Source organism: Astatotilapia calliptera, chromosome 18, assembly GCF_964374335.1.
Source record: "Astatotilapia calliptera chromosome 18, fAstCal68.1, whole genome shotgun sequence".
NCBI classification, from domain to species: domain Eukaryota; kingdom Metazoa; phylum Chordata; class Actinopteri; order Cichliformes; family Cichlidae; genus Astatotilapia; species Astatotilapia calliptera.
Genome location: NC_137439.1, coordinates 19,573,324 through 19,594,835, shown reverse-complemented (window position 1 = coordinate 19,594,835; position 21,512 = coordinate 19,573,324). Strand labels below are relative to the sequence as shown.

Below are 21,512 nucleotides of genomic sequence, written 5' to 3'. Positions count from 1 at the left end.
TCTGAGTATTGTTACTGACCGTGTTCATCCTTAGATGACCACAGTGTACCCGTCGTCCGGTCAGGGCAAGTGGCTTTATTGTCATTCCAACCATGTGCAGTACACAGTGAAACAGGACAACGGTCCTCCAAGACCATGGTGCTACGTATAACAGACAATAAACACAGGACTACATAATAAAGTGCAGGTGTGCAAAAGCTGCAAAAAACCAAAAACGGTGCAACACCAGACAGAACAGAATGAAGCAGAAACAACGGTGCAACAGAAAAGTGTGATGGCTGGTTCCAGTAGAACCACGCACAAAGCTCATATCATCACAAACTGGCTTTGTGAATGTGACGATGAGCTCGCTGTACTCAGTCACCAGATCTCAATCCAAAAGAGTACCCTTGGGATGTGGTGGATCTGGAGATTTGCATCATGGATCTGCAGCACCTCTGTGATGCCAGCATGTCGGTGCTAACCGAAATCAATGAGGAATGTTTCCAGCACTTTGAATCTGTGCCAATGTATATTTTAAAATATACATTTCCTGACTTAAACCCCGATGTTACAAATTGATTTTCAGAGTAACAGATGATGCACTTTTATTTTAAAGTGTCATCTACATAAACTATAAGAAGATATCGGGTTATATGTCGTTGTGACTATTGTCGAGGCCTTGTCCAAATCAGGATATGATGCCATATAAACACATTGTAAATGAATTATAATGCAAATGAATGGACCTTTTATTAAATGTTTAGAGAGTTCACTGTCGGAGGTTGCACGGTTTTGACCTTTAACCTCGAATCACGGTTTTAATGTTTTTCTTTTGCTCTTTTTTTTTAAAAGTCTGATTTGTTCATCTTGTCGCTCACAAAACTGGACAAATAAGGTCAAACTCGTGACGGAAACCCGTTTTTTGGAACGATCACCCCCTTTTTTATTTTTACTGCAGTAAGTAAATTTCAACACATCCGTCCTGCGTGCGTACTGCTGGTGCCTTAGACGAAAGGGGATTAAAAACGTGCGGTTTCTAGGAAAGACTGAAGCTGCAGGTTGCTGTGTCTTCTTGGCTGCATGGAGGGGGGCGGGTGCAATGACACCGCCTTGCGTTGATGACGCTTGCCATCGGGAGACATTCGGACAGCCTATGTAACCCACATAGCGAGCAACAAATGGTGCGTCCGTCTGTGTCGGAGATGTAGCTGATGCTGGAGTTGGGAAGATGTTTCCGCCGTCAGCGTCGCTTTAATGCTCTACTGCAGACCCTGCAGCTGGAGGACGAACAGCGCGGTGACATCTGTTGATCGGATTGGAGACGTTACAGGCATTATGACGAGCCGCCGCGGTCCGACTTACAGGTAGGTACCGAGAGTGGCTGTGCGGGGAACGATTCCGACCACACGAACCCCGATAGAGCGGTAGAGGTGCAGATAAATGGCAGGTGCTGTTGGTGTTTACCCGATGCGGGTATGGAGCTATTGGTATGCAGATGGAGACTTCAGAGATTCCCGGGGACCTGCTGCTGCAGCATCCGCACTTCTCCTGCGTTATTTTCTGCGTAATCTGTCATCAATGGCGGGGTGATGTGTTATTCAGCCATCAGCGTTCCGCTTCTGTTGCTTGAATGCACCATTTCCAGAAGAAGAAAAAAACCCTCCTCACATATGAGCACTGCAGCTTCCTCCGAGCTGAAGATGTTTGGCTGCAGACACGCTGGCTTAGCTCGATCCCACTTGTTGGTCCCCTAAGTCACAATCAGTGTCTCTGGAGGTGTCAGACGACACATCAGCCCTGTTGTATATGTTTAGTCACGCATATGTTAATGTCAGGAAGTCGCAAACTGGTCTGCCTCTGCAGGGAGTGGACAAAACAATCCAAACACCTCGTGAGGGGGGAAAAAGGCCTAGAGCGAGTTAATTAGAAGCGCAGTTACACATGTGGCTGTTATTATCATAGGTGCTAATTAGCAGCATTTGTCAGATGTAAAAATAAAAAAAAATTAAAAAGGGGGGTGGGGATGTGTGTTTGCGTGTGTGTGCGCGCACGCTTAAAAGCACCTCACGTAATTAACTGCTCCAGAGAGGCCAAATTATATGCAGGTGCACTGGTTGGGGGAAAAAAGAATGAAACACAAGATTTACAAATGCAAGTGTGATGTTTTTAAATCATTTATTTTCTTCTGTTATTATTATTTATTATTGAATAGAAACAAAAACGGATTTTTTTTTTAAAATCACAAATAGTTGCTCATTAAGTTTATTGAAGGTTACATTTTTCTGTGGTCGCCTGTGGGCTGACGAATATTAAAATAGTAAAACTGCAGACATTTAAAGCAAATGAAGAGATGTGATCATCGTCTATTACCCTGCACCCTTTTTAGAGGTTCCCATAATAAGTTTGAGCTGATTAATGGGATAGGAAATAAGATTTAAATAAGAATAAGAGACCATATTTTGATCCCAGAATTCTACTAGAGTCGCTTTGCATGGTTCAAAATATCCCTTATTTCTCCTGCACAGTACATTCACTCTGAAACAAGTAGTTTTAGTCTTTGCCCCTCCCATTTAAGACACTTATCTATCTGCCCCTTGCAGACACAAGGTTTGAGCAGGTAGGTGAGGCGTTTGGCTCACACTCACATGTTCTGATCTGAGTTTGAAACTGTTACACTGTTACATTTCTGACAGAAATATAAGGGAACTCTTAATGAGTACCCTTTAATCTTGTTCAGACTCTTAATGTTCCCTGACAGTTTCAGTTTCTTTTAAATTATTAAAGGAAAGAAAAGATTAGGGAAAACTGCAGGACAAAAACTCACGTCACAGGCAGTTTTGGACACGTCTCCATTTGTAGTCAAGGCTTAATTTCCATATGTCCTAATCCACATTTGCAGCAGTGGCTGCCTTTGATATTCAGGTTCAAGTAAAAGCTGTAGATTTATTGTGCCTGCATGATTAAAGAGGCGAGCTGTCGGTCTCGCTGGAGGGAGCCGCTCTGAGCTGTACATGCTGGACATGTGTTGTGTTTATCAGCCTTCAGCATGAGTGACGTCTCACGGGTGTTTAACAGCTGAAGCTTTCCTCTGAACAGAGCTGGTTGCACCTTCATATCACGTCCTCCCAGAGTCCCTACCCACCTGTTTGCCTCTGACACACATTTACTTTCATGGCTGACTTCAGTGTGAGCTTTTAAATGCTGTCAGGGGCCTCGTCTTTCTTAGCCGCTTTGGAGGTCAATCTGCTTAAGGATATCTGTCCACTCATGCACGTGCTCACAGTTTCCTTTCCTGCTAGTCAGATGGCCTGAAAACACAACATATTACAAATCCATCTTGTGCTCCGGCTACTGTAAGCCACATTGTAGATTTTGCTGACCCATCACATCTGCTCAGTGTGGCCATGTGTGTTTGTTGTGGAGTTAGTTAGGTAGCGCTATCATTTTAATCTGCAGCTTTGCAATGAAGAGGCCCAGCTGGAGCTGCTTACCCGTGCTGGTCACACGCCATATGTTTGCTCAGACGCATGGAAACTGCCGCAATTGCGCTCGCCTCCCTCCACCCCAACCATTCTAACCGGTTGCACAGGCTTATCGTGGCTTTAGCATCTGTGCGGTAAATGTAGGCCATTGATGTTTGCTTGTCTGGCTGGTGGTTTAAACCAGTGAACGCAAGCTGTGACTTTTAGTTGTTTGTGCGCTGTGCCGTGATACCATCTCTGCACGTCCACGATGAAGCTGAGGTCCAGGAGTAGAGAAAGAATGGAGACAAAAACAGAGGAAGAGGTAGGAAAATCAAGAGGTTTTATTTCTTGAACTCGGTCTGTGCGCCAGATTTGGTGTCATCTGTAATAAAAGCTGTACAATATAAACAAGTGCGGGAATACTGAAATGGCAGACTAATTCTGAATGTGGCGCACAAATCTAGTTTTTCTTTCTAAAAACTAATAATTTTGTTTTACAGGTGAAATTTGAGGAGATTGAAATGATTCCAAAGTCCGGAAAATCTCCAGCAGACTCACGGAAATCTGCCGGCATTCATGAGTTTGCAGCGCTTGCCAGATCCTCCTTGAATGGTGATGATCTTTCTAGCACTAGCCTCGTTATCATCTATATGCTGTGAATTTAAACATGAAACCCTGGCCTTTACCTCTCCCCCGTCCAGGTATCTCTCAGGCAGTGAGAGACCACATGACAAAGCCCACCTCGCTGGCTCAGGGCCGGGTCGCTCACCTCATCGAGTGGAAAGGTTGGCCTAAACCTGCAGCTCCTTCACTGGCCGCACACTCCCAGTTCAGCTCCTACTGCAATCTGACTGAAGGGGAGAAGGAGGCTCGTTTTGCTGCAGGTACTGACTTCTTTGACCTTCTGACCTCTCGGCCAGCAGAATGTTTGATATTCAGATTAAAATGCTATTCGAGAACACACATACAGGATAATTAGCTGTAATTTTTTTTTGTGTGTGTGTGGGAACATGCATCCTCTCATCTGGCTTTCTCTCACCTTCTGTCATGCATCTAATGCCCTAAAACTCCTGCATGTTAGCGGTTTGCTCCGCCCACCATCGTGTCTCCTGGGTGACGGCTTGTCTTGGCAGCAGATGGTGGCCTGTTAGATACTCTCCCCAATCACTTCACTGGCCACCAATGTTACAGCAGCTCCTGTTGTTTTGCTGTGACTCATCATCTGTGGCACCAGTGCCATCGGTGTGGATTGATCGAGAGAGAAAGAGAGAGAGAGAGAGGCTGACTGATATGCAGCTGCGTATGCCACACAGCGAAGCTCGCGAACTTAAACAATTAGCTGTGTTATGATAATATTAAATTGAATGAAATTATTTTCTGTAATGAATTTTTTGGGTCACTTTAAGTAAAAGCAGAAAACTATGTGTTAGTTTCTTTTTTATGGGTCATTTTTTCAAGCCGTTTGAATAGGTAACCCTGGGAATTCTGATTTGACGCTCTTATTTAAGGCTCATAGTGACACATCGGTGGCAGAGATGACTCAGACAATGTCACACTCAGGTAAATTAGCAAATAATAGGAGGATAGAAATTCACCTTTACTCCTCCCCCCTCCCTTTTGTATTGCCTGGACCATTAACATCCAGAGAAGATTGTTGCTTCCATCTGCAGTAATTTATATTTGTTGTGTTGTGGGACCTCGCTGCACTTTAACATGTGTATGTGAAAGGGCGTAGGCAGAGAGAGGCAGTAAGAATCCTGGTCATGCAAACAACTTAATAGACATGGCATGAAGAGGACCATGGGTTGCAATGTGGCTTGCAGTATGAGTATAAGCTGAGCTATCAGCTGGTCCACGTCATCACTAGAATACTCACTTTGTTTCTGTCCCGTATAAGATGTTGTGAGATAAAGATAAGCAAGATGATTCACTTTTTTTCTCACCGTATTGCAGACAACATTAGTAAATACACAGTTTAGAGTTTGAAATGACATTACAGCCACCTAAATCTAGCTTCATTTGTCGGACCTGTTTTCCTGCTAGGAGTGGCCGAGCAGTTTGCCATCGCGGAGGCTAAGCTACGTGCTTGGGCATCTGTGGATGACGATGATGAGGAAGATTTCAATGATGAAGACTCCCACATCAGCGGACAGACTCACACGGTATCCAGCCAAAACTCAGGTATCCAACTTTGCATCATTCTACATCAAACATCTCATCTTTGCACCCTGTCACCTCATCGGTGAATCCACTTCCCAGTCTTCTGACTCTTTGTTCCTCCTTCAGAAGCCACCATCTACAGTTCCACCTCTGGAGCACCGCCCGGGGTGGACCGGACTGAGACGCCACCATCCGATGGTCCCCTGGGCTCCCACAACAGCAGCCTGCCCTGTGGCAGGCTAGCAACTGAAAATGCCCCACAGTCATCACAAAGCAACTCACCCACTTTGCCCAGCGACTCCATGAGTACGTGCCTGGAGGAGGAGGAGGAAGAGGAGGAGAGGCTGGATAGCCTCGAGGAGCAGCCGGCTCCTTTGCAGGAGCACCGCAGCGAAGTGTGCATCCACAGCAAGCCCGAGTGGAGGCCGAGGTGCAGGAGCAGCAGGTTTGACTCCTGCTACTCCACCTCTCACTCCGAGTCTCCTGGAGAGGAGGACGAGGAAGACGAGGAGGAAGAGGAAGGCAGCGTGTTTCACGAGGTCCGGGTGTGGCACTGCAGCCCCAGGAGCTTTTTCTCTGACCGGGCGTCTTCCGGGGTGGCGTCATTCGATGAGGAAGAAGAAGAGAGAGAAGAAGCAGAAGGAAAAAAAGAGTATTTGATGTGATGTGTCGTCCACCTTTTTGTCCCCTTGAGTCTGTGTTGATTCTGGATATTATGCTTCATCCTTACACCTCTCCTCCTCCTCCTCTTCTCCTTCCTCCTCCACTCATTCTGTCTCCTGTCTCTCATCCTCCAAGCCTTTCATACTGATCTTGCTCCACTGTTTATCGCTGCTGTAAACAGTCAATATGTTGAGAGAGTTCAATCAGAATGTAATGCTGTTGTTCACTAAGTTTTGTACGTTTATTTTTTGTGTGTGTGTGAACAGTCATGTGTTGCTATTGCATTGGTTTTCTATGGATATTTTCTAGTGTTGTTTCCTCTGGGTCACGCTGTGTCACGTGGGTTGGGCTCTGTTTGATATTGAATGCCTGAATGTCTTGCATATATAAATATGAGTTTTTGAAAGAATATACTTTGTTGTTGTTTTATTTTTTCTCCGCAATCCAAAAAGCAAGAAAGAAACACGACTGCTCGTTTACCCTTCAAATGCAGTTTTTTTTTCCCTTTAAATTTAATCATTCACTCATGTACAAAAACAAGTTCATGTCCTCTGAAAAATAACAATGGCTGTTGACTGCAAATGCATAATTCTCCTATGTACAATAGCATGTGCGTAACTCTTTCATATATATATATACAAAGCATATACAGGCCAGTGCCATATAAAGGGAGATACTACAGACTTATTGCTTAACTAGATACGCTGCAAATGAGCTTATACACTCTCTAAGTTTAACTCCTTTATAATTAATCTTATATGGCAAGCACTACTTCACATTCCTAAATGCAAACAAGAAAAAAAAGTTAAGACATTAATAAAATCTCTGCACAGATGCCTGCAAGGAGAAAAAAAAAATACTCAAACCAAAACAAAAAAAAAGGGCTGGTTGATGTGCTGCGGTGCTATCACAGGAGACTGAAATATGGCTCAAAATTGTTTCATGAAGCGAAAATACTTACACGTCATTTGAAGGTCGTAACAAGGACTCACACACACGCTTGTAGCTCTACAAGGTTTTTTTTCCTTTTTTGGGGGGGACTTGTGGGTGTCACGGGCTTCAGACAGTAGTTACATTTCTCAACGCTGCATTAGAGGTCAGGCTGGAGTAAATGTCATAAAGACACGTGGTAACATATCGTGATGTTTAATATCTACAGGCCACGTACGGTACGGTATATGTGTGTATTATACGTATAAATGTGTGTGTGTGTGTTCTCTATACAACAGCCAGTATATTCCTGTAACTCAGAGCCAAAGCGTTGTTCCTTCATCGCTAGACACGAATGTAGAGGCAGTTCAGTCTGCATTGCCCTTATTAAGCCAGACAAGGCTACATGTGCATTAAATTATAGTCATGGTAATTACAATGTGCTTCACTGTTCTTTAGAGCCCTGTACTAAAGCTTGGTGGACATTTGGAAGCTGCCTTTGTCGATGTGTTTATAGTTCCCAGCTCATTGTGGACTACCGGGGGCTGATGCAACCAGTATTTAATAGCAGAAAAAGAAGAAGAAAAAACCCGCCCAAACCTCATGATATGCTGCAACATGAAGCTCTGACAGGACAGCAGAGTGTTATAAATAATGTAGTCTGAACCTTTACTGCATTGTTAATGTAAATTTATTGCCTATCACCGAAACACATAAAACAACACCGCAATACGTCTTAACATTATGACCCTCGGATATATAAACCCACCGCTAGTGAATAGGTAGTTGTTTGAAGTCATACCATCGTGTGCTCATTAGAAATGTTCTTTGTTTTTCTGTGCTTTCTCTTATTGTTTTGATTTTTCCACTCGCAGTTAATCGTACGTCACTCATTTCTGTCCTTGTAATGTTTGGCATCATGTTTACAGGATGTTGATTTGGCATGAAGACCCAAAAGTTACGAGTCTGATCCAGATTTGAGTGTGGCAAAGAAAGTTGCACTCTCGCACACACATACACACACACACATATATATGCACACATATCACACACACATAAAAGATAAAGCTGGAGGTGGTGTTCTGTGTTTTTGCTGTCAACAAATCCCAGAAAAAAGACCAAACTAACACCATCTTACTTGACAAAAGCAGCCTGTGGTGTTGGAAGTAGGTTAGTGGGTCTGGAAACTTAATGAACCACAGAGTTGTACTGCTGGACGTGATTCTCTATTACAATAGAGGCAGTTGTAGTTTCCACCACACGCTTCCTAATCTATCTATCAGAAACGGTACATAGCTTCTAATACGATTTCTTTATTATTCACTACGTTTTTGTAATGTTATCTAAAAACAAGCTGCGTTAGAAAACCATTCTTGCTCAGGGGGCTGGGGTGGGGGTGTTCCTCTATTATAGTCAACAGGAGTTATATCCCTCACACACCTCTCTGGCCATGTAAATGTATTTAATCCACGCTAAAAATAATCCTAACCAATAATGCACCGGCATAACATGATGATATTACAGGATAGCAGTTTATGTGGTTTTTTTTATCAGACTACTGGTTCATGCAGTTAACCTCTGCATGTAGTGTTTGCTACTGTTGAGTTTTATCATTTACCTCATTAAAATTATTTTTACTTGAATTACAACTGGTAATTCATGTTAAATGTGACTAATTACTAGGGATGGGTATTGATAAGATTTTCACGATTCCGATTCCATTTTCGATTCTGTTTAACGATTCTCTTATCGATTCTTTTTAAAAAAGGAGAACACTAAGTTCGATTAGCTTAGAACTTTGTTTTATATCTTCTCTTTGAACAAGATAGAAACTTAGGAGTAACATGGCCTTACAAACCCAACAGTGAGATCTTAAGAGATCCACAGCCTACGGCTCTTCAATGGGGTGTCACAGGGTCCCCAGGAAAAAAAATTGTAAATGTAAAATAATAAAATAAATATTCTTCTGTAGCAATAACAAAGTATAACATAAATGATTCTGTAGCAATTACACAAGAATATCCAGTAATGTCCCTGCCTACAATTAAACACATTCACTTACCGAAAATTAGGGGCATCTGCTGTGGCAAATGGGTTCAAGCCTTTTACCACAAACTTAGCCACTGCTCTGTGACGTTCGTCTATCCTGGCCTGAAAGGAGACGCTAACGGTAGACTGCAGCGACAACTGCCAGCATCTGAGCCAGACTCTGTCTGTCTGTCTCATCATGATCACCTAAATGCGCAGTAATGGCAGGTTTTGTAACAAGGCAGATCGCGCTAACATAATATGCACTGTTAGTTGATTATTTACCTGCCGCATTAACGGGAGAGGACGTGCAAACGTTACCGCTGCTGCTGGGTTGAGATTAACGAGTCCGGAGCGGAATTAAAAACATGACATTCATTTAAGGTTATCACGTGTTTTGTGAGCAAATGCTTTTGCATATTCGTAGTGTTTCCTCCCTTAAATGAAGTATCTACTTTGCAAGTATTGCAAGTTGCCCTGTTGTCATCCGTTCTTGTAAAGTATAACCAAACTTTTGAGTGTTTGAGCCGCTTACGCGCCGTGTTTCCTGCCAGGCAAATGACGCTCCGCAACGTGGTGACTGGAATCGATAAGGGAATCGTTTCCAAAAATGGCAAACAACTCCAAGGAATTGAAACAGTGGTTTTCGATACCCATCCCTACTAATTAATGATATTTAGTGTCCACTATGTGGACAAAAGCATTGGGCCCCTACACACCACACATACAGGAGCTGCTGGTCTATGAAAACCCATGTCATGTGTCATAGTCCTGGGTGTGACCCAGTGTTTTGTATTTAATTTAGATTTTTTGATTATTTGTTATTCATGGTTTCCGTTCTCTTGAGGTTATATTTTGTTGTTCTAGTTTCAGACAGTATGCCCTCCCTGTGTCTGTGTTATGTCTTCTCTGTGCTTTTTTTCCCCCTGTACTACAGTTCATGCCTCTGTCTCAGCCTCTGTCAAGTCCGTGTCTCTGTGTTATACTTCTTGTTTTACTTTGACAGTCTGTCTTTTGTCATTGTATTCTGCTTTGCTTCCTTTGTCTTGTTAGGCCTGATTACTCCCAGCTGTGCTCTCCTCCTGTGTCTCATTCCCTCGTTATCCCTCTGTGTATATAAGCCCTGTGTTTTCCTTTGCTCTTTCTTGCATCATATCTTCATTATGCTTTGCGTTTCCCCGCCGTCTTTCCAGCCATAACCAAGTTTACAGTTTCTGGTTTGTTTTTTAATTGAAGTTTCTTGCTTCCTGTTTCTAGTTTAGTTTTGTATTTAATGTTAGTTTTTTTCCAGGATAAAAGTTGCCATTTTAAGTTTATTTCTCTGTCTTGAGTCCGTCATCCTGCCTGCCACATAGCACATTGTGACACCATGAAGCTCCCAGTGCACAGTTTTTGTGCTGATCTTCCACAGCATGTCTTTATCCTGTTTTCCTTCTCTCACCCCAACCGGTCGCAGCAGATGGCCCCTCCCTGAGCCTGGTTCTGCTGGAGGTTTCTTCCTGTTAAAAGGGAGTTTTTCCTTCCCACTGTCATCAAAGTGCTTGCTCATGCTTCCTCACAATCATATAATTGTTGGGTTTTTCTCGGTGTGCATTATTGTAGGGTCTCCCTTACAATATAAAGCACCTTGAGGTGACTGTTGTTGTGATTTTGTGCTATATAAATAAATTTGAATTGAAAAATATTAATGCCAGAGAAGGACTGGAGCTCTTTGACCTCACTCTGACACTTTGGGACTGAGTTCCTGTGGTTGCTAAACACTTCCACTTTGCAATAAAACCACTTACAGTTGATTGTGGAATATCCAGGAACAGTAGCATTCTCAATCAGAGTTAAATGAAACAAAACCTGACTAATACTGTCGTCGTCGGAGCGATTCCTATGACCTGTAGATGGACAGACAGGCGGGTGACAGATGTGATGCCATAGCTAAAATAAATGAATAAATAAAGTACATTTTTGCTCCCTGATGACTTTTACTGTAATGAGGGCTGTCCATAGAGAACAACCTTAGTCCCTACTCTTCCCTACAGTCACATGTACTGACGCTGAGGCATTACATGTGAAAGCACTCTGTATCCCTTAAGCATCATTGTATTTTTGTAAATTGTGTATTTTAATCCAAAGTTGTTTTCTTTGTTTGCTTTTAGCATAAACCAAGTGTTGTTGCCTCAAACCAACAAAACACACAAAAAAAGGAAATGTTCAGCCCTAAAGGGAAGTGCAGAAGCAGCAGTCACAGATGAGACTCACCCCCCTTTTTCACGTTTTTTTTTCCACAAACCTTCCTAAATCTTTTTTTTCTGTGATTTCATCCTCGTCCTCATTGTACTTTGTGCAATAAAATAAGATGAGAAAAAGGATCCTATTGGCCATTTTAATGTTTGTGTGCCTGGACTTTAATGATAAGTATGTTTGAATCTTTAAGGGATTTGAGCTAATGCAGTTTAAAGAGAGCAGCTTCAGTGTGAAATAGCACACTGACCAACTCCCCTCAAAACTCAGCTGTGCAGGGACTGAGAGATGGCCTCTGCTCTGCCATCATAGAGATAAAGTGTCTCAAGGAGGGAAACAGATCTCAAAAGGAGCAGACTGGCCTTGTGGAAGATGGGCAAAAGCAGCAAGTGAGACGACTCAGAGAAGAGCTCAAATAAGTTGAGCTCTTTTAAAGCACGAAAAAGAAAAAGAAAAATCAAGTACAAACTCAGTAAAGCTCTTGCTTAGACCCTTGACCACAATCAATTAGACAAGGAGCTGAGAAGGAGTAGACAACCCCAGATAAACACTTGTGATGCTCTAGAAGTGAGCTTCAAAGAGGAGGCGACAAGCCGTCATGGATTATGAAGGAGGTAAAAAAGGAGGAGAAGAGAAACACTGATTAAAAGAACTGGAGGAGTGAAAGAGGAGCTAGAGAGAGGCAAGAGAGGAAGATGAGGAGGTCAAACTCATCATCTCCAACTACAACCAGCTGCAAGTTGACAGCTGGATGCACGTATGTGTATAAACTCTTTGTCCAGCAGCTGGCATCTAACAAAAAGGAGCTGAAATAAAGAAAAGAAGAACAAGAAGGGGAGAAAAATTAAAGCCAATGCTACTGGACCATGAATCCAGCTTAACACAGCAGAAAAGACTACAAAGAGCCCTTTCATTCCTACCCCCTGAGCCCTCTAATCAGACTTGGCATTCTTTATGAAGGCCAGCAGGGGGCGACTCCTCTGGTGGCAGCAAGACCACCAGAATAGTGTAGTATAGTGTAGTCTATAGTCTATGTGAAAGTGACCCTTTCCCAAAGTTTCTGATGACTCTTTGGGTCAGTTGCTAGCTACAGATTATCTATAATATAATATGAGACTCTTTTTGTAAAATATGGTCGTTATTAGCTCGGAACGGAGATTATTCAGGGTATGCTCACGGGCACCAATCTGTTACTGAGTGCTGTGTTCTTGGTTTCACATGTATGTATGTTTGTATGTTTGTATGGATGGAGAAACCAGTTTACAAATTGTGGATTCAACTTCATTGTCTTCCGCAGGCGTAGCAGAACAACATTTTAAAACCAAAAATCCTGATATTTGAATTTTATACCCTGTAAATATTGACTCTTTTGGTCAGAAAGTGCTACTTTTGGTCCTTCCAGGAGATTAGCTGTCAGCATTAAAAACATAAAACAAAACCAGCTTTATCCCTCATATATCTTTCAAGCACTCGCTCACTGTCATACCACGAGTATCTAGGCTGGACTTGGAGGTGAGTGTGACCCCAACAAATGTAAGAAACGTCAACATTCATGAGGCGACAGTGTGGATCTGATCATTCTGACTGATCCTCAGTGTGGCCTGTGCTACCCTCCCCCCCAGGTTCGGATTGGCTGTTGTTTAGAGACGGAGGCGCCTCCTCTTGCTCCATTTCGTCTGGCTCAGGAGTTTGGTTGGAGGGGTCAAAGTCACAGGCCAGCTCCGATTCCTCGGTGTGGGAGGGGCTGCAGTCAAAAGTAAACTCAGACTGATCCTCTGTGAACGAGGGGCTTTCCTGGAGCGGCAGCTCTGACGAGGGATTTGTGATGTCGCCGGGGCTGGCTTCGAACTGCACGTTTGTTTCGTCCGAAAAGTTGACAGGGATCTCTTTGTACTGGAGATCTGGCTGATCCTCCACATTTGGAGGGTTGGGTTCCCGTGGCAAAGAGAGCCCCCTGTGGCGGATGCACAGCTTGTGAAGTTCAGTTACCTCGGATACATTTGTGGTGTTCCCACTGTCACGGAAACTGGCCAGCGGAGGGCGCACTTTCACTCCAGTCACCGTCACTGAGCCTTCGATGGCCTTACGCAGCTGGAGATGCGGTCAGCCCGAAAAAAAAAGAAAGACAGGAAGGAGAGCCAAGAAAAGAGGTGAAGAAAGAGGAGAGGTGGAACATATAACATATAAATAAAACAGCTTTCATCAGACAGAATTGCAGACCTCTTTGAGAGAAACCACTCCAACCAGTCGTCCCATGCTGGTCACATAGGCGTGGTCCAGACCAAGGAGAGAGAAGATGGTGTGAGTCTGTGGAGGAGGAGAAAAGGTGGGTCATGCCCTGGATACAGACTCAAAGGGAGTTCACATGCATTTTGGATCTGGGTTATAGAAACTGCATCATGTTTCTCCCTTTTCAACATGGACACTGTGTCAGACAAGACGGTGCCCGAGTCATAAAACTGAACCAACTAACCACAGCTCGCTGCGATTTATGATGCATGACAATCACAGGTATTCGGAAAGGAGATTAAGGAATCGAAGCAACAGTCTTCAGGTAAAACCAGGTAAGCTCATGGGTGCTGTGGTTAATTTGGTATAACGCTCCTGACCTTCAAGATAAATGTGTTGGGTTGGACCATTAAAGGGCTGATTTCATGGGAGCAGCAGTTTAGAGTTTGAACTTAGCAATCAGCACACATTCATTCAAAGTGCTTTTCATTATTAAATAATAATAATCTTACTATAATAAGCTCATATACAGTGCACATAGCTGTCTTTGAGAGAGCTCATTTACTACTCAGAAGGTTGGTGGTTCGATCTCTATGTGCCATCTTTGTGCAACATGTTGATCTCGATGGGTTCATCTAAGCGTGAATGTTAGCTAGAATGCACTTAAGACAGAAAATAAAGTGCTCGGGTGATTCAGACATGTTACATAAAGCGCTTTGTGTTCGAGCAGAAGAGCACTACACAAGAACCAGCCCATTTACTTATACAATGAAAGTCCAAAAATCCAAAAGAAGAACAATAAGTCTGTATTTTTAATATTAATTTGTTTGCTGTTCATGAGAAGCCGTTTCTGCCTTCTGATTATATACAGTGATATAAGGAAGATGAAAAGAATACATAATAAATGAGCACCATACTGTCTGTGTTTTCATACAAGAGGGAAGAGAATGAGCACATCAAAAACTAGAAACTTAGATTTGTATGGAGCCTTTCAAGAAACAAGAAAAAAAGAGTGGGTTCATGGATTTTCTAACATCAGTGTTAGTGACTTGTTCTGCATATTAGTCTGTGACTAAAGGGACCATTTTCATTTTATGAGGCGTAATGAAAAAGGTCGGCCCATAAAAGGCATACCTGATTTAAACTTTATATGCCCGCAAAGGTCATCTTCTCATGCCTGTCCAGACAGCTTCTGGCACAGCTGCTATTTTTAGATCCCTTGAAGACCCATTATGACCACTTGCACGGTTTGCTTTGTTTTATTTATTTTTTTTGCATTTTTTCATTCAGTTTTCTGCGCTGTGAAACTGATCCTCCAGTGACCAATGCAAGCTTCTACTATAAAGTCCTGGTGGTGTCAGAGAAAATGTATTCAGCAGAAGTGAGCAGCATTACGACACTTACCACTGTTTGCGCAGAAGAGGAGCGAGACAAAACCAGAAGCTGGCATTAAAGGGTTGTGTTGAGCTCACACTGACGTAATATTTTAAAAGCATCGTGCTAATGCAACTGAAGGAGCATAATGTCTGCACATTTTTTGTGTGTGTGATTTATAGTTAAAATTTGTATTTCATTTGTGTTGCTAGTTGTTTGTTTATATTGCACCTTATGCAGAGATGTTTGCTCCACCAGCTGGAAGGGTGCCGGATCAATCTTGCAGTTCTTGAAATCCACCGGTTCGTCAAGCTGCTGCTCCTCCCACTCTGTTATCTGCATTAAGGAGGACACTGGAACCTCTAAACTCTGAATTCAAAGAAAGCTCATTTCATATGTTAAATCTTTTGTTAGTGTAGGGCTCACCTCTGAGGGGGTCATGCAGTCTTCCACCTCGGTAGAGTCCTAAAAAGCCAACATTCAGTTATTCATTCATTGCTTCAACAAACAGATTTATACAAAGTAAATGTTCAAAACGCAACACCTGATTGAAAACCTAGTATACATGTGTTTGCTTCAGTGTAGTATGGTAAAGACACAGGCTGTAAACCAGTGCAGCATTTATATCTACCAGTCTATGAGAATACGAGGCTGAAGGAAAACTTTGGTTTATTGATCTCTGTGCAGCCAGAATCCCGAAAATTACACTGACAACAACAATAAAACTCAGACAATCAACCACCTTTAAATAAAAAACACACACACAGTCGCACAGACCAGGCATTCAGACCCGAGTGAAAGCTGATGAAACACTGACAGACATTCACACCTCTCTAAAACACACACACTTTCTCTCGCTCTCTCTGCTAAAGCACTCTAATGCTCTGGTTTGTGCACCACAAATATTTTGGTCCAGCACTCACTACGTGTGTGTCGCAAGGCAACGGTTACTAAGCAACAGTCTCTAGGCGGCAGACAATCTTACCGCCATGGAGATCCTCACACGTTTGGGCTTGGGCTTTCTTTTTTCAGAAGGAGCCGGCCCAGCCGGGCTCTTCCAGCCGGGGAGAGAAGGCATCAACACAGCACAACATTAACACAGCGTCAGTGGAAGCGGACAGTTTTTCCCCTTTAACATCGCACCACTGCAACATTGGAGCCCAGTCTGACTTCTGCTGGGAGAAGTCTTTGTGATGAGAGCACAATGTTGCTGAAAGGGTATAATTACTACACCACAGATGGAGGTGAGGGCACAGAAGCTGTACAAGAAGCCCAACGGTTAATACAATATGATGCACTGCCAGAAAAAAGGAGCTTGAACATCTTATATTTTAGTATTTTAATATCTCGTGTCATCCCTTTAGGAGCTTTGCAGCTGAGAGCAAATGTCTTATTCAATCAGCTTCTTTAATGAACAAATGGCTGCTTCTTCAAATGGTTGGATAAAAAAAAAGAAAAGACTTTATCCCATTTTTGTGAGTTTTTGAGACTTCTACATCATCTCCATCATTTTATTTGGCAAAAAAATTGTCAGAAGATTCAATAAAGTTTTTTATTTTCAAAGTAACTTGAATTTTCTGGCAATTATTTCAGGGTTCAGATACTATGGTTACATTTGTCAACACAACCTGCCTATTAGGGCCTACATGAGTGTCAGTCAAGTGTCTCTACAAAAGGTTGTGGGGTTTTTTTTGTAATACCTGTTCTACATTTCTTTTCTTTGTCCATCCGTGCATCTGTATTTTAAATGTTTATCCGATTTAGTGTCACAGGAAGGCTGGAGCCTACCGTCTTGGTCCGAGCGGAAGGCTACAGTGTGGACAGGCTGCCAGCCTCTAAGGTGAGTAACATAATAACAAAGATATGACACTGAGGTCAGTTTTTTTCCACTTTTTGGGTTTTTTTCTGGGGGCAATGCTAATTTTTAATCTACAATCATAATTTCTAATTTTGAAATGTGCAAATCTCATACACCCAAATTTTATTCACAACACAGAAAATACATCAAATGTTTAAATTGAGGAACACTTCCCAAACAGCAAAGAAGAAGCCATATGTGGACATGATCCCAAACTGCTGCTGTCTCCTCTGAACCAAAGCTCATTTAAAATGGACTCAGACAAAGTGGAAAAAAGTGATCATACGATTTGAAATTGGAAATTATTGTTGGAAGACGTGAACCCAGCTATCAGCTCTCAATTCAAACCTCTGCATTTCTGATGGTATTGAGGTGCCTTAGAGCTGATGTACAACTCGTACATATCAAGGTGTGTACAGATTTTAGAGCAACATCTAGATGAGGGTTTGAGGGAAGGCCTTAAATATTTCAGTAATTCAATGCTCAACTGCATCCTGCATGTATTACAACTTCATAGTAGAAGAGTCTGAGTGCTGAATTGATCTGCCTGATGTCAGACAGTTAAATATGATATAGAAGATGCAGGACTGTTGAGAATCTGGAATCTTCAATCAGACACGAATGGGACAACACTTGTAAAATCGTCCTGCAGCTGATCTCCTCAGTTCCCAGATGTTTACAGACTGTTGTTAAAAGAAGAGAGGATGCTGCACAGTGGAAAACGTGACTCTGTCCCAACTTTTTTGAGATGTGTTGCTGCCTTCAAATTCAAAATAAACCAATATTTTTATTAAAATGGTAAATTGTCTTAGTTTAAGCCTCTGATATGTTTTTGTTGAGAATAAAATATGGGATTATGAGATTTGCAAATATTTTGAATAAGGGTTGTAATTCAGCTTTGCTCTATGCTTTAAACTTCCAGGAGCGTGTTCAATATTACTTATTTTGACCAGTCCAAAACCAAAAATGTTTCATTTCCAGAACAGTAGAAACAGCTTGATCCTTTATGTGTGAACCGACTGAAATATTTAAACCCAAAACCATCAGGTTGACACGTTTTATATCTCTGATTGATCTACACCCGATTTTTAAAAAGAATTGCGCATTTGAACAGCGTTTGGCAGCACAGCAGTGGCTGAGGACTGAACTGTGCTGAAAGGTGTTGAAAAGAGATAAGAAACATTTTTTTAAACCACACTGCATGACGCCATGACCGCTTTAAATAAAACTAAAAAAAAGAAAAGAAAAAAGAAATGCTAAAATGTAGGATGTTAAAAAAAACCCGTTTGACCAGCAGTGGATGTGCTGTGCGGTGAGGGTGCAATGATTCATAGACGTTTTATACAAAAAGCTTCGACCACAGCATGAGATTACACAGGAAAACCCTGCTGTCTGTGGGTGGATCCTGCCTGTCAGCAGCAGGAGGACGACGAGGTGGACGATATATGTGAGGACTGAGAGAGCGCACACATCCCCGCTCGTACAGTGCATGTCGCACTCTTAAAGGACACTCGCACTCATGCATCTATAACATCTCTGCTTCTCCTCACCTCCAGCAGCTCCTTGTCTTGGTCAGCACAGGAAAGGGTCTGAGAGCCTCAGAGAGGGGACAAAAAAAAAGGTTTAGTACATTTGAATCTAAACTCTGATCTTTAATTTATTTGTTTTTGTAAAATACATACTGTTTGGCGTCTCTGTGTCACTGATGGCAGACACGGTTTTCAGGGCAGATTTCAGAGGAAGCTGAACATTGGAAACCACTGGGCTGAAGGATGAAGACTCCTCTGTGGAGATCTACACGGAAAATACATTAACGCAGGAAAAAAAGGACAAAAACAAAAACGAGGGAGACACACAAAGGACGAATACACATGCACGTAAACGAACAGGACAGCACAGGTAAGGGCACAGACGACAGAGACACAGAAGACACATTTTAATGTTAAAATACAAATGAAGTACATTCACACAGCTTGTAAGCACTTACCACAACAGCTGTCCAAAAACTCCATCTGTGCCTTTACCTACTGCTACATGCTTCACACATGCTGATCCACTTTTAGTCTACTGCTACAACCCCAACCCAATCCAGACTTCGCCCCAGCCCAGCCCTGGCGCCCCCGGACGCCTCACACCTGTTGAGTGCTCACCAAGAAGCGGACCGCTTGGCGAGCACTGGAATTGGTCGAGGAGTTGAGGTGGGTGTGGGTGCAGGGAGAGCTGGGGGTGCTGTCACTGGTAAGACTGGGCAGGTGATCGTGCGTGCCGTTGTCCTGCGCCAGCTGGCGGAGGTACTCCAGCCTCCGCTGGCGTGACAGCTGAAGCGAAAGCAGCGACTGGAGCTGCAAACGCTCTATGGAGCCCAGCAGGATCATGGAGTCTGAGGGAGAAGGAAGGGCACGGGATAGGCAATGGCAAGGGAGGAGTAAAATTATTAGTTAGGGGCTGTGAAAACAAACAAAAAAAGCACATATTAAAAAGAAAATCAGACAAGAGAGGTCGGTATCGTCTGGGACTTTTTAGTGCTGTAGTACTGCTGATGTGAGTTGCCTCTGGCTTAGAATAAGTCATAACTTTGTGCTGAATGCATTGACATGTCTCTTAATGGGACCTTGTAATTAATTAGGAGGCACAAGCACAGTGATGAGCTCATACCCATACTGTGTATGCTCTTACCTCTGGATTCAACCAGGGCCAGCGTTTTGAGCTGACCTGTCATTAACATCTCTTGCAGATCCCGATAGGAAGAGTTAAGAGTGATGTAGCGCACATCTCTGACCATGATGTCCTCCACACGGATATTATACTTCCTGAAACATGGAGGAGAAGATAGAGGTTAATGAGACACCTGCAAACATAAGGGAAGGAAATGAACGGGAAGATAAGCGAAAGGAAGATGAAGAGGAAATGGTATAAAAAAAGTGAAAAAAGGTGCAGAATCACTGCAAAAGAGGAAAGCAGCATCAGCATCAGCAGACTCACTCATGATGTCCCATCCCCAGCTCAGGCAGATAAGGGAGCTTCTTGATGCGAATGATGGAGTCGTACAGCGATGGTTGGAGCGCCTGGGCCACGGCGTTGGCCAGGATCACAGCGATCATCACAGGCAGGATGTGTGAGATCTGACCGGTCAGCTCGAACACTATGACCGCAGTGGATACAGTGTGGGTGACCGCTCCAGACAGAGCAGCAGCACCTGTGAATGAAGGGAAAATCTTTTATATCTGTCAGTCTCCTTGAAGCCATTTACATGGAGCAAAATGGCAAAGATGGAGTGTCTGATCCACAGAAAAAGTTTAAATTTACATGTATATACAGAATATAAGGCAAAATCTGAGTTTATACAATTCTAATGAGAGTCAATTGTAATAATGAGTCAACATTTTGTGTGAACATCTTTCTTCTTCATCATAGCCTGAACTCTCTTAGGCAAGCCTTTTGTAATTTTTAAAACAGGAACAGCTTTTAAGGCTTCCTGAAGGGCATTTAAAGCTCTTCTTTGAATGTTGGCTGCCTTTTATTTTGCTCTCTGTCAAGATGATCTCACACCATTTCTACAATGTTGAGTTCTACTGTGTGTTTTTCCATCAGGTATGATTTTATTGTACTGGCAGTGTGTTTGGGATCGTTTTCATACTAAAAAAATAAACCTGTCAGACGCAGCACTAAATCATGACAGTGCCTCCAGATGGCTTCAGACACACTGTGTTGTATCACTTTCCTGACTTTCACCATACATATATTCAAATCTGGGTTCATCACTCCATAACACCTGATTTTTCAGTAAAGTTGCTCTGTAATTTTGCACACCTCAGCCTTTTCTCTCCATTTCCTTTCCTCAAGACAGCCATCCTTCCACTGAGACCATTTCTAATGAGCCTTCAGTGAACAGCAGATGGATCACCCAAAGAGTCAGATGCATCTCTCAGGTCCTGTGACAGATGTTTGCTGGATCTTTTCCTATTTTCAGAGACTGTTCATCTGCTGTAGATTTTTTTGTGCCTGCCACTACTTCCCTTTTTTCTCAACTTGTCCAGCTTCCTTTTATGGACACACTTATGGTGAGATATGCCAAATTTTCAGGCAATAGCTCTTTGGGAATCACCCTGTTTGAGCAAAATTACTATGCTATAGCTATCAAACGCAGTTAGTTTGGGAATTTATCACGGAACTAAATAAACTAACTAAAAAAAATTGTTTTTTTCTTGTTTTCCTAGTAACAAAGTGCCTAAAGAGACAATTTAAATTTGATTCTTTGATAAATTGTCTGTTACCTTTAGACAGAAAATGAGTTCATTCATTGAGTTAGCTACTTTGTTTAACGCTTGAATGAATCATAGGTCAATGTTAAGCGAAAAAACAACCCCAAAACAATCCTCACAGTCAGGTACAAGGACTGGACTGAAAATGAGGGTAAAAGCCGAAATCCAAAGAAAAACAGAAACTTGGAGAACTATTGCTCAAGACAACTTTTTAAAAAAAATGGCATAAAAGTCTGGCTGCTGGGAAGTGAAACGTAAAGAAATGATGGGTGGCTTAAAACTTTTGCTCAGTACTGCTAATTGTACAAAAATTAAAACAGCAAATTG

The 21,512-nt window shown here is 42.6% G+C and overlaps 2 protein-coding genes and 1 long non-coding RNA gene across 19 annotated transcripts in view; 2 read left to right on the top strand and 1 right to left on the bottom strand.

Annotated features, from left to right (window-relative positions):
- Positions 1-132: 132 nt before the first annotated feature.
- fam131aa (family with sequence similarity 131 member Aa) lies at positions 133-6,678 on the top strand. 2 transcript variants are annotated; one of them, XM_026149022.2, is made up of 5 exons: positions 133-1,346; positions 3,947-4,058; positions 4,148-4,330; positions 5,490-5,627; positions 5,733-6,678. In XM_026149022.2, exons 2-5 carry the CDS (start codon positions 3,968-3,970, stop codon positions 6,269-6,271), a joined length of 951 nt encoding a protein of 316 aa, XP_026004807.1. In that variant the 5' UTR covers positions 133-1,346; positions 3,947-3,967; the 3' UTR covers positions 6,272-6,678. The 2 variants fall into 2 exon arrangements, with proteins under 2 accessions (XP_026004807.1, XP_026004806.1); XM_026149021.2 differs by lacking the exon at positions 133-1,346 and adding an exon at positions 1,376-3,768.
- clcn2a (chloride channel, voltage-sensitive 2a) overlaps positions 6,355-21,512 on the bottom strand; it is a 58,189-nt gene continuing 43,031 nt past the window's right edge. Inside the window, exons 16-25 of the mRNA XM_026149016.2 lie at positions 19,906-20,119; positions 19,600-19,733; positions 19,074-19,303; positions 18,606-18,717; positions 18,474-18,520; positions 16,051-16,119; positions 15,492-15,530; positions 15,297-15,401; positions 13,683-13,769; positions 6,355-13,553 (exon numbers count right to left, since the gene is read on the bottom strand). Coding sequence (XP_026004801.2) covers positions 13,038-13,553; positions 13,683-13,769; positions 15,297-15,401; positions 15,492-15,530; positions 16,051-16,119; positions 18,474-18,520; positions 18,606-18,717; positions 19,074-19,303; positions 19,600-19,733; positions 19,906-20,119 — 1,553 coding nt within the window. The 3' untranslated portion in view covers positions 6,355-13,037. The remainder of the gene's footprint in view (positions 13,554-13,682; positions 13,770-15,296; positions 15,402-15,491; positions 15,531-16,050; positions 16,120-18,473; positions 18,521-18,605; positions 18,718-19,073; positions 19,304-19,599; positions 19,734-19,905; positions 20,120-21,512) is intronic.
- On the top strand, positions 13,543-20,599 carry LOC113010134 (uncharacterized). 16 transcript variants are annotated; one of them, XR_013903476.1, is made up of 5 exons: positions 13,543-14,026; positions 16,098-16,309; positions 16,430-16,540; positions 16,659-18,544; positions 18,649-20,599. It is a non-coding gene; the product is annotated as an uncharacterized LOC113010134 (long non-coding RNA). The 16 variants fall into 16 exon arrangements; XR_013903480.1 differs by having other exon boundaries at positions 16,098-16,540; positions 16,659-16,741; positions 16,830-18,544; XR_013903484.1 differs by having other exon boundaries at positions 16,098-16,741; positions 16,830-16,905; positions 18,483-18,544.

What these genes read in the sequence shown, in the direction of transcription:
- fam131aa (XM_026149021.2), top strand. Translation starts at nt 3,715, where the DNA reads ATGAAGCTGAGGTCCAGGAGTAGAGAAAGAATGGAGACAAAAACAGAG. An exon ending in TGCCAGATCCTCCTTGAATG is followed by an intron (nt 4,059 to 4,147) that starts GTGATGATCTTT and finishes TCCCCCGTCCAG; the next exon opens with GTATCTCTCAGGCAGTGAGA. An exon ending in GGAGGCTCGTTTTGCTGCAG is followed by an intron (nt 4,331 to 5,489) that starts GTACTGACTTCT and finishes TTTTCCTGCTAG; the next exon opens with GAGTGGCCGAGCAGTTTGCC.